The sequence below is a fragment of the Salmo salar genome, chromosome ssa06, assembly GCF_905237065.1.
Source record: "Salmo salar chromosome ssa06, Ssal_v3.1, whole genome shotgun sequence".
Taxonomy (NCBI): domain Eukaryota; kingdom Metazoa; phylum Chordata; class Actinopteri; order Salmoniformes; family Salmonidae; genus Salmo; species Salmo salar.
The window spans coordinates 4204769-4216375 of record NC_059447.1 but is presented as its reverse complement, the minus strand read 5'-3'; the positions used below and the strand labels follow the sequence as shown (position 1 = coordinate 4216375).

General features: G+C 45.1%; 1 protein-coding gene across 4 annotated transcripts in view; it reads right to left on the bottom strand.

The window, feature by feature from the left end:
- Positions 1 to 5253: 5253 nt before the first annotated feature.
- Positions 5254 to 11607, bottom strand: part of LOC106606188 (periplakin) — a 48257-nt gene continuing 41903 nt past the window's right edge. For all 4 annotated transcript variants that reach the window (XM_045719570.1, XM_045719571.1, XM_045719573.1 and 1 more), the window contains 5 exons: positions 11024 to 11174; positions 9418 to 9501; positions 9164 to 9280; positions 8590 to 8682; positions 5254 to 8443 (listed from right to left, as the gene is read on the bottom strand). In XM_045719570.1, coding sequence (XP_045575526.1) covers positions 5777 to 8443; positions 8590 to 8682; positions 9164 to 9280; positions 9418 to 9501; positions 11024 to 11174 — 3112 coding nt within the window. In that variant the 3' untranslated portion in view covers positions 5254 to 5776. The remainder of the gene's footprint in view (positions 8444 to 8589; positions 8683 to 9163; positions 9281 to 9417; positions 9502 to 11023; positions 11175 to 11607) is intronic.

Here is an 11607-nt window from a genome sequence, read left to right as displayed (position 1 = left end):
CGGGTGGATGTTGCTGTGGTGACCAGTGAGCTGAGATAAGGTGGGGCTTTACCTAGCAAAGACTTATAGATGACCTGGAGCCAGTGGGTTTGGCGACGAATATGTCGTGAGGACCAGCCAACGAGAGCATACAGGTCGCAGTGGTGGGTAGTAAATGGGGCTTTGGTGACAAAACGGATGGCACTGTGATAGACTACATCCAGTTTGCTGAGTAGAGTGTTGGAGGCTATTTTGTAAATGACATCGCCGAAGTCAAGGATCGGTAGGCTGGTCAGTTTTACGAAGGTATGTTTGGCAGCATGAGTGAAGGAGGCTTTGTTGCAAAATAGGTATTTGTAGTTGTCCACATATTGTCCACATAGTCAGAACCATCCAGAGTAGTGATGCTAGTCGGGCGGGCGGGTGTGGGCAGCAATCGGTTGAAGAGCATGCATTTAGTTTTATTAGCATGTAAAAGCAGTTGGAGGCCACGGAAGGAATGTTGTATGGCTACATCATACAAATTCATGAAACCAAAAATGTGCCTTTTGGTCATAATTTAAGGTCATGGTTAGACATACGGTTAGTAGAGCAGTGTGGTTAAGGTTACATTTTTAAATCAGATTTTAAGACAATAAATTGTAGAAATAGGAGGGGTTTAGCCAGAATTATGACTTTGTGGCTGTGGTAACTAGTGACAACCCAAACAGTTAACAAAGCAACTTGAAAGCGTGAATAAAACATTTTCTAAATTCTATTAAATATACTGTATCCCTAGGCAAGAGTAGAAGGCAGTTTCAATCAGATACTTTCATTCATCAGACTAGAGATTCAGTTGCTCTTCAGTTCCTCGTGCAACAAGAGGGTGGGGCGGTGACCTGACCTTTTTAACTCTGCATTGTTGGGAAAGGGTTTGTAAATAAGCATTTGACGGTCCACACCTGTTGTATTCGGAGCATGTGACAAATAAAACACAGATTCCAACATGAATGGATGAGATGAAGGTAATATTCACAGCCCCAGACAACCCCTTTTATCTGTAGGCCTAAGCAATGCTAAATCTGTTTCTAAAAGTCTTTATGAAGGATAGGCGTGTCTGATTGCTGTGTAGCATGTTGCCACCAATTAACCTTTTTTACAGTGTGCCTATTTAACCTTTCCCCCATGCGCCACTGAATAAATGTTTTTATTAGTTTGATCTCTCACAATAGGGACTACAATAAGGTGAGTTTCTCTCTTAATTGTAAACCATCACCTCACAATACAGTGGTATAAAGACAGCTACAGTTGTTCATATTTGACTGTAAATCACCTGTGTTACAAACAGCCCACGTTTTACTAATCTAGTTAAACCAAAACAATGCATATTACATCATTATCCTAATGAGTGTTTTATAAATCAGACACCTTCTAAACTCTTTGTTTTCCCCGAATGACATCTGAACATGGAACATTTGGCATGTTCCGGAATAGAAGCCCAGAACAAGAGGAATATTTTATTCAAGGGTTTAATTCATAAAAGCAGATTGAAAATAGAAATCCTCCTAGTGGTGAAATCATTTCCTCACAACATTATCCTGACAATGCAATAAACACAGACACTGAATTTAAATCAGATGACATAAGGTATTTCTGGATAAGACATCTCTTAGGTCTGAGTTTGCATCACAGATGGCACCCTATTCCATATATAGTGCACTACTTTAGACAAGGGGCCATAAGGAGCTGGTCAAAAGTAGTGCGTTATATAGGGGGCAGGTTGCCATTTCAGAGGCACCCATTTTTAATAAATTGGTGAATTGTGTTTCTTACATAACACAAGATTACATTGTCTGTCTAGACCGGATTTAGTAATTTCATCAAAATCCCAGGATTAATTGTTCTAATTATATTTTTGTGTATTTCCTATCATAAGCCCCATCGGGACGGTCTGTCCAGTCCACTGTGTCCGAGGTGTTATCCCAAATGGCACCCTATTCCCTTTTGAACAGCCCTATTGGCTCTGGTTAAAATAAGGTCACTATGTAGGGAATATGCTTCCATTTGGGACACATATCCAGGGTGAATAGCATGTATACCCACATAAACAAAATACTACAGTTTACAATACTGCCCTACCAAGCAAAAAGGCAGTAACTGCTCATAGTGTGGAACTGAGAAAAATTGCTTTTATTTACCTTGGTTTCACAGTAACTTTATGCAGTTACTGCTAATATTACCCCCATTTTCTCCAAAATACAATACAATAGAGGCAGGATACTTATCCACATGATTAAGCATGTATTTAATGTAGCAGAAATTACATTAACTCATTTTTCGACCAAATGAGCAGTTACTGTCTTTTTGCTTGGTAGGGCAGAATAGTATACTATATACTACTTACAACGGGTCGATTGTTCTGAATGGTATGTGTTGAGTTTGATCATTAGTGAGTCTATTCATGTGTGACAATATTCAAGATGGTCATTATGTAAAGCCACTGTAATAACGTCCATTTTGTTTTCAGTTGGTTTGTTTGGAGAGGCTTTGCTGGTTTGAGGTCCAGGCAGTGTATTGGCAGTACCCTCTTTAAGTAAAATTATTTTGTATTTCTAAAATATCTATTGTGTATGTAACTGCAGTGGTTCACTGTTCTTTCTTTCCTACCATCTGAAGTACAGTATTGTCTGTCACAGTTCTTTGGTCTTCTTGTGAACTTTGGTCAGCTGGTTCTCTGTGAAGCACTGTCGTATTTCAGAAAGCTATCTAGCGGAAGTAACAGATCTAAGAAGTGATTTTGGAGTACTCTTGTTAATGTCCATTATCTGTGTCAAACAAGCAAACCTCGAAGCTTTAATAAACTTTGCTCGTTCTTCACATCTGATTCTGTACCGTTTCCCTTTAATGGGACCAGGACCGGTCTAACGTTTAGAAGTGACAGTTGTAATACAGTAACTGGTTGAGGTGTTCTCCTCATTAAACAGTAACTGGTGTAGTCTGGTAGTTGTGCCATTTTATCACTAGTCGGCAGGTGTTACTTCAATATACTACAGTGATGTCCGCAAAAACACTACAGTAAATACTAGTCATGTCTGCAAAAACACTTGAGTTAATACTACTGTCATGTCCTCAAAAACACTACAGTAAATTCTGCAGGTTACTACAGTAATGTTCGCAAAAACACTACAGTGAATACTATAGTATACTACAGTCATGTCTGCAAAAACACTACAGTGAATACTACAATAAACTACAGTAATGCCCACAAAAACACTACAGTGAATACTATAGCATATAAATATAGTAACACTACAGTATTTAGACCATAGTATAATATACACTGCTCAAAAAAATAAAGGGAACACTTAAACAACACACCCTAGATCTGAATGAAAGAAATAATCTTATGAAATATTTTTTTCTTTACATAGTTGAATGTGCTGACAACAAAATCACACAAAATAATCAATGGAAATCTAATTTATCAACCCATGGAGGTCTGGATTTGGAGTCACACTCAAAATTAAAGTGGAAAACCACACTACAGGCTGATCCAACTTTGATTTAATGTCCTTAAAACAAGTCAAAATGAGGCTCAGTAGTGTGTGTGGCCTCCACGTGCCTGTATGACCTCCCTACAACGCCTGGGCATGCTCCTGATGAGGTGGCGGATGGTCTCCTGAGGGATCTCCTCCCAGACCTGGACTAAAGCATCCGCCAACTCCTGGACAGTCTGTGGTGCAACGTGGCGTTGGTGGATGGAGCGAGACATGATGTCCCAGATGTGCTCAATTGGATTCAGGTCTGGGGAACGGGCGGGCCAGTCCATAGCATCAATGCCTTACTCTTGCAGGAACTGCTGACACACTCCAGCCACATGAGGTCTAGCATTGTCTTGCATTAGGAGGAACCCAGGGCCGACCGCACCAGCATATGGTCTCACAAGGGGTCTGAGGATCTCTTCTCGGTACCTAATGGCAGTCAGGCTACCTCTGGCGAGCACATGGAGGGCTGTGCGGCCCCCCAAAGAAATGCCACCCCACACCATGACTGACCCACCACCAAACCGGTCATGCTGGAGGATGTTGCAGGCAGCAGAACGTTCTCCACGGCGTCCCCAGACTCTGTCACGTCTGTCACGTGCTCAGTGTGAACCTGCTTTCATCTGTGAAGAGCACAGGGCGCCAGTGGCGAATTTGCCAATCTTGGTGCTCTCTGGAAAATGCCAAACGTCCTGCACGGTGTTGGGCTGTAAGCACAGCCCCCACCTGTGGACGTTGGGCCCTCATACCACCCTCATGGAGTCTGTTTCTGATCGTTTGAGCAGACACATGCACATTTGTGGCCTGCTGGAGGTCATTTTGCAGGGCTCTGGCAGTGCTCCTCCTGCTCCTCCTTGCACAAAGGCGGAGGTAGCGGTCCTGCTGCTGGATTGTTGCCCTCCTACGGCCTCCTCCACGTCTCCTGATGTACTGGCCTGTCTCCTGGTAGCGCCTCCATGCTCTGGACACTACACTGACAGACACAGCAAACCTTCTTGCCACAGCTCGCATTGATGTGCCATCCTGGATGAGCTGCACTACCTGAGCCACTTGTGTGGGTTGTAGACTCCGTCTCATGCTACCACTAGAGTGAAAGCACCGCCAGCAGTCAAATGTGACCAAAACATCAGCCAGGAAGCATAGGAACTGAGAAGTGGTCTGTGGTCACCACCTGCAGAACCACTCCTTTATTGGGGGTGTCTTGCTAATTGCCTATAATTTCCACCTGTTGTCTATTCCATTTGCACAACAGCATGTGACATTTATTGTCAATCAGTGTTGCTTCCTAAGTGGACAGTTTGATTTCACAGAAGTGTGATTGACTTGGAGTTACATTGTGTTGTTTAAGTGTTCCCTTTATTTTTTTGAGCAGTGTAGTATGTTTTTATATGGGTAACGATGACCTTCATGTAGCCTAATGTTATTGTAGCCTAGTGTAGCCTACTGTGATAAAGCCGTGGATGGTTTTGGCTGGTTTGGTTGGTGGGAGGACTGTTCTTTCACCATTACAAACATACAAACAAATTGCTGAAGATAAGAGGGTAACTTATTGTTTCGATGACCAGATCTGTCCTTGAGATTAGCAGGAATACGGTGGTTTTCAAGAAAAGCTGTACAGTTATATTTCTTTTAATAAATACAAGCTTCATGTGTGGACCATATGCCTAAAGATTACTTATCTTGCTTATCTATATCTTTGTAAATCTATTTGTGTTTAAAACTGGCCTTTAAAGAACCACACAACAAACAAGTGTACCATTTGACTGTTTTATTTCTTATGTAAGACATGTAAAACAGCTGAGAGACCAGACCGTTTTACAGTAGTACACCACAGACCGATATTACCAATATCCGTTCATATCCTTGTGTATGTAAATTCAATCCCACGTTCAAAACAAAATAAAGATATTTAAAGTACCTCTAACCCTGTACCCAGTGTAAGTAGTTTAACAAGCTTATTCCAGGGACAGACAGAAAACCCTTCTACAACCATTTGACTGGCTATAAACACCAGTTTGTGTATTTATAGTGTATTATGCGTTTGAAAATAAATATAACAGTGCAATGTAGAGAGAGAGAGAGAGAGAGACAGAGAGGAGGAAGTATACATATAAAACTAACATATTGTTTAATGTTAGATCAAGAATGTCAGAATTAAAACATTTTGGAAGATTCAAATCTAGTGAAATCCAAAATCAAGAAACGGCACACATTTCAAACTCATGGTAGTCAGAAACATAGACCGTTAAAGTAGTTTTGTTTCAGATGTTTCTGTTTCACTTGGTCTTTCCCGACACCATGACTCCGAACTCCTGGATGGTGATCTCCTTGTCATGGTACTGCTGCAGCTGGCGGTTGGTGATGTTCCCAGCCCTCAGGGCGTCTTCAATGGAGAACCTCTTCCCAGACTTCCTGTCGTGGAGAACAGAGGACTCCCCCTTGGGGCCCTTGACACTGATCTCCTCCCAGTCGCACTCCTGGCTCTGGAGGTTCACAAACATCTTCCAGTCGATCAGCCCCAGCTTGTAGGCCTCCTCCGGCCTCATCTCCTTACCCGAGTCGGGGTCGATGACCACGATGGATCTCCTCAGGTGGCTCTCCCTCTGCTCCCTCTTGATCTGGATAGCCGACAGGCTCTTCTGTAGCTTCTCGATCTCCTCATCCTTCTGGCTGGTGATGGCCCTCAGTTCGGCCAGCTCCCTCTGCAGTGAGTCCAACCTCAGCTCTAGGTTCTTCCCGCTCTCCATGGGGGCCGAGTTGGAGATGCTCCGGGTCTCCGTGGAGGTGATCTGGATCTCGGACTGCAGCCTGCGGATGTCATTCTGTAGCCTCTGGTTCTCCTGCTGGAGGCGACTGCTCTCGTCGCGGATGTAGTCCAGCTCCTTGGACGACTTGGTGTTGGTGAACTCCATGTCGGACAGGCGGGACTTGAGGCTGCCCAGCTCCTGGTCCAGCTCGAGCCTCCTCCTCTTCTCCTGTTCCAGCGTCCTCGTCATCGTCTCGATCTCCAGCTCAGCCTCCGGGTCTTTCTCTACCTGGATGGTCTCGGTGCGCACCACCTTCTCCTTCACCACCATCCTCTCCAGGGTGACCTGCTGCTGGAGCAGGATGTTCAGCTCCTTCTCCAGCAGGGTGCGCTTGTGTCTCTCCTCCTCCACCTGCAGCTTGAGGATGGAGTGCTCTTTCTCTTGCTGGGGGTCCTGCTGGAGAACCACCATCTGTTTCACTGTGACCCTCTCCCTGTTCTCCTTGTCCCTGACCTCCATCTCGTTCAGCCTGACCCTCAGCCTCTGGATCTCCAGCTCTGCATCACGCCTAGCTCGGCGTTCTCGCTCCAGCTCCTCCAGCTGTGCGTCCAGGTTGGCCTTCCTACTCTGAAGTTGGTAGAGCTCCTCTTTCAGGGTCTCCCTCTGCCTCTGTTCATTGTTGATGTTCTGTATGAAGGTGGTGCACTCTGACCTCAGTAATGGGTCCTCCTCCATCTTAACCACCTCCTGCTGAACCACCTTCTCCCTGACCTGGGACAGGTCGATCTTCCTTAGCCGGATCTTCTCCTCATTAGCTGATCGCTCCCTCTCCAGGTCCAGGCGTTTCTTCTGCTCGTCCGCCAGCTTCCTCTTCAGGATCTCAATCTCCTCCTTGGTCTTGGGGTTTTCTTTGTACTCCAGCACCTCATTAACCACCTCTTTAATTTGCACCTGGGGCTTGGTGTCCTTCCACCGCTGAATCTCGTCCCTCAGCTGCCTGATCTCCATCTCTGACTTCTCCGTCTGGTGCGTCTTGTCCACAATCTCGTTGCGGAGTTTCTCCAGCTCCCTCTCGGTCTGCGGGTCTGTCTTGTACTTGATGACTTCCTTGATGATCTCCTTGATCTCGATCTGCGGACCTCTGTTTCTCAGCATCTTCAGCTCGTCCTGGTGGGACTTCAGCTGCTGGTCGGCGTCTCTGTACCTCCTCTGGTGCTCCACCAGTTCCATGCGTAGGTTGGCCACTTCAGCCTCAGCCTTGGGGTCGGGCCTGACGATCTCCCTCACCTTCTCCTGAACTATGACCCTTGTCTTTTCCTCCTCTAGGCTGGAGATCTTCCTCTGGAGGTCGGCACGCTCCCTTTGTGAAGACCGGTGCTTGGCCTTCTCATCCTCATGTTGCATCCTGAGATTCTCTACCTCCCTCTCAAAGGCGATATCCTTCTCTACCTTCAGCACCTCCTTGATGGAGATCTTCTCCTCAGCCATGGACTTCTCCTTCTCCAGCCTGCGGAGCTTGTCCTGGAGGAAGCGCAGCTCGTCCTCAAGTTGCTTCCTGGCCTCCTGCTCCTTCTGCTTCCTGTCCAAGAGGATGCGGTACTCGTTCTCCAGTTGCGGGTCATTCTGCACTTTAATCACCTCCTCCTCTGTGATCACCTCCTGCTCCTTGGACTTCTGCTGTGCCAGGAGCGTCACCTGCTTGGTGATCTGAATCACCTCATTGTCCTTGATGGTCTTCTTCCTCCTCAGCTCTTCCAGCTCCTCCCTGAGCCTCCTCACCTCCTCCTCCTGGCCACGGTCCCTCTCGATACGCAGCACCTCCTTCACGGTGTACTGCTGTGCTCCTTCTTTGATCTCTGTTTCGATGCCGCGCAGCTTCAGCCTCAGCGCCTCCAGCTCGTTGTCCATGGCCCGGGTGACCCGGGTTTCGTCTGATAGTTTCTGACGGACATTGTGAACCTCGTCGACCAGAGTAGGATCCGGAACCTTCTTGATGATCTCCTTCTTGACGACGGTGTCCTCCGGCTTCTGGCCCTCCAACATGTAGATGTCCGTCTGGATTTTCTCTAGATCCTTCTCCAGCTGCTCCCTCCTCTGGATCTCGTCTTTCAGTTGACTCTCGATCCTCCAGGCTTCTTCTCCGGGAGCGGCAGATTTGACTTGCTGGACATTGTTTGCAACGATCACGTCTGATTGCTGAGAGAGAGGGAGAGGAGGCTGGGGTTATTTTTTTAGAAGTAATGGCAATGATGTTTATTTAGAATGATGTGACATTTAAATTCTATTTTGGATCTATATAAAGATGTGCAACATTGATTGTTAAACATTCAGGAGTATCTCACCTGATTCATAAGGCCTTGCGCAAACTGCAGATTTGCCATCCTTTGCTTGTTAACTGCATTCACTTCGGTGAATTTAGCTTCAATGGCAGATTCCTGTAAACAAGGAAATTATGAAAATGTATGGAACCAGGGGCATCATTTGCTTCTGTTATTTTACTGCTGCTCTTTAATTATTTATATCTTTATTTTTTACTTTATTCTTAACTGCATTGTTAATTAAGGGCTTGTAAGTAAGCATTTCACTGTGAGGTCTACACCTGTTGTATTCGGCGCATGTGACATAACATCTGATTAGATTTGTTTTTCAGAGTGTTCATTAGAAGATGTCGTTCAAAAGACTTCCTGAAAATGTATCACATTACAACGTGTAATATGCATTGAGGTTATTGTCAAGGGCTGACTTTCAAAATTACACAATATTCCATATCAGTGGATTACTTTTGACCAGGGCCCATGCACCCTATTCCCTATATAGTGCACTACTTTTGACCAGGGCCTTATGACCAGAGTCCAAAAGTAGCGCACTAAATAGGGAAATGGGTTCCATTTGGGCCACAGCTGCAGCCTTCCTTACCTCTTCCTTGACCCTGAGTGCAGGGGACTCCAGTCTGCTTCTCTTGTAGGTCTGAGGGACCAGCCCATCTTCAAGGTCCAGAATTGACTTGAACTTCTCAGTATCATTCTCATAGTCCTGCAAACACAAATTAGTCAAATCAATTATTCATTGAGAGGAAGAAAAATGAGAGAAAGAGTTACATCAAATCGTATACATTTCTCCTAGCCGTAGGTAATCAGAACTGATGTGTCGATCAGTGTTCATTCCCCTACCTTGACGGCTTGCTGGTAAAGTTGGGCATTTTTCGATACGTTGTTCAACTCAGACTCCTTCTTTTTAATGTCGGAGAGCAGGTTCTGTGACAACACAGAAATCAACATTTTAGACCGACAAACAGGACAGGACCAGTAGAGGTAGAGGACTTTGACCAGAGGTATAGAAACATAACAGGACCATTAGAGGTAGAGGACTTTGACTAGAGGTATAGAAACATAACAGGACCATTAGAGGTAGAGGACTTTGACTAGAGGTATAGAAACATAACAGGACCATTAGAGGTAGAGGACTTTGACTAGAGGTATAGAAACATAACAGGACAAGACCATTAGAGGTAGAGGACTTTGACCAGAGGTACAGAAACATAACAGGACCATTAGAGGTAGAGGACTTTGACCAGAGGTATAGAAACATAACAGGACCATTAGAGGTAGAGGACTTTGACCAGAGGTACAGAAACATAACAGGACCATTAGAGGTAGAGGACTTTGACCAGAGGTACAGAAACATAACAGGACCATTAGAGGTAGAGGACTTTGACCAGAGGTACAGAAACATAACAGGACCATTAGAGGTAGAGGACTTTGACCAGAGGTATAGAAACATAACAGGACAAGACCATTAGAGGTAGAGGACTTTGACCAGAGGTACAGAAACATAACAGGACCATTAGAGGTAGAGGACTTTGACCAGAGGTATAGAAACATAACAGGACAAGACCATTAGAGGTAGAGGACTTTGACCAGAGGTACAGAAACATAACAGGACCATTAGAGGTAGAGGACTTTGACCAGAGGTACAATAAAAGATGAGTCTAATGCTTTGGATCAAAAGAGTACTCTTTCCATTACAACTAGAAAATTGACTGGAACCTCAGCTGAAAATATTTTTTGAGTTCAGGACAGGATTGCAAAATTGTGAACACCTGACTATCCTCAACCGTGCTGGGGTGAAGTCTCCCCTAGGTACAGATCTAAAATCAGCTTCCCCTAGGTACAGATCTAAAATCAGCTTCCCCTAGGTACAGATCTAAAATCAGTCTCCCCTAGGTACAGATCTAAAATCAGCTTCCCCTAGGTACAGATCTAAAATCAGCTTCCCCTAGGTACAGATCTAAAATCAGCTTCCCCTAGGTACAGATATTAACTCAGCTTCCCCTAGGTACAGATATTAAATCAGCTTCCCCTAGGTACAGATCTAACTCAGCTTCCCCTAGGTACAGATCTTAACTCAGCTTCCCCTAGGTACAGATCTAAAATCAGCTTCCCCTAGGTACAGATCTAACTCAGCTTCCCCTAGGTACAGATCTTAAATCAGCTTCCCCTAGGTACAGATCTAAAATCAGCTTCCCCTAGGTACAGATCTAAAATCAGCTTCCCCTAGGTACAGATCTAAAATCAGCTTCCCCTAGGTACAGATCTAAACTCAGCTTCCCCTAGGTACAGATCTAAAATCAGCTTCCCCTAGGTACAGATCTAAAATCAGTTTCCCCTAGGTACAGATCTAAAATCAGTTTCCCCTAGGTACAGATCTAAAATCAGTTTCCCCTCCCCCAATCCTAACATTAACCATTAGTGTGACAATCAGAAACCAGCCACCTACCTTCTGTTTTTCCAGCTTGGTTTCCACCTGACTGAGGTTGTCTTTCTCAGTTGGCTCATAGTTTGGCACGCGGGACAGCCAGTTGTTCAGGTTGTCGTAGTCACTGCGGTAGTTGCTGTACGACGTCTTAGCCCTCTGCAGGCTCTGAGTTCTGTAACACACCACAACACAACGTGAACGTAACACACCCACAACACAACGTGAACATAACAGTAACACACCACAACACAACGTGAATGTAACAGTAACACACCACAACGTGAACGTAACACACCACAACGTGAACGTGAACGTAACACACCACAACGTGAACGTAACACACCACAACGTGAACGTGAACGTAACACACCACAACGTGAACGTGAACGTAACACACCACAACGTGAACGTAACACACCACAACGTGAACGTAACACACCACAACGTGAACGTAACAGTAACACAACGTGAACGTAACAGTAACACAACGCAACGTGAACGTAACACACCACAACGTGAACGTAACACACCACAACGTGAACGTAACACACCACAACGTGAACGTAACACACCACAACGTGAACGTAACACACCACAACGTGAAC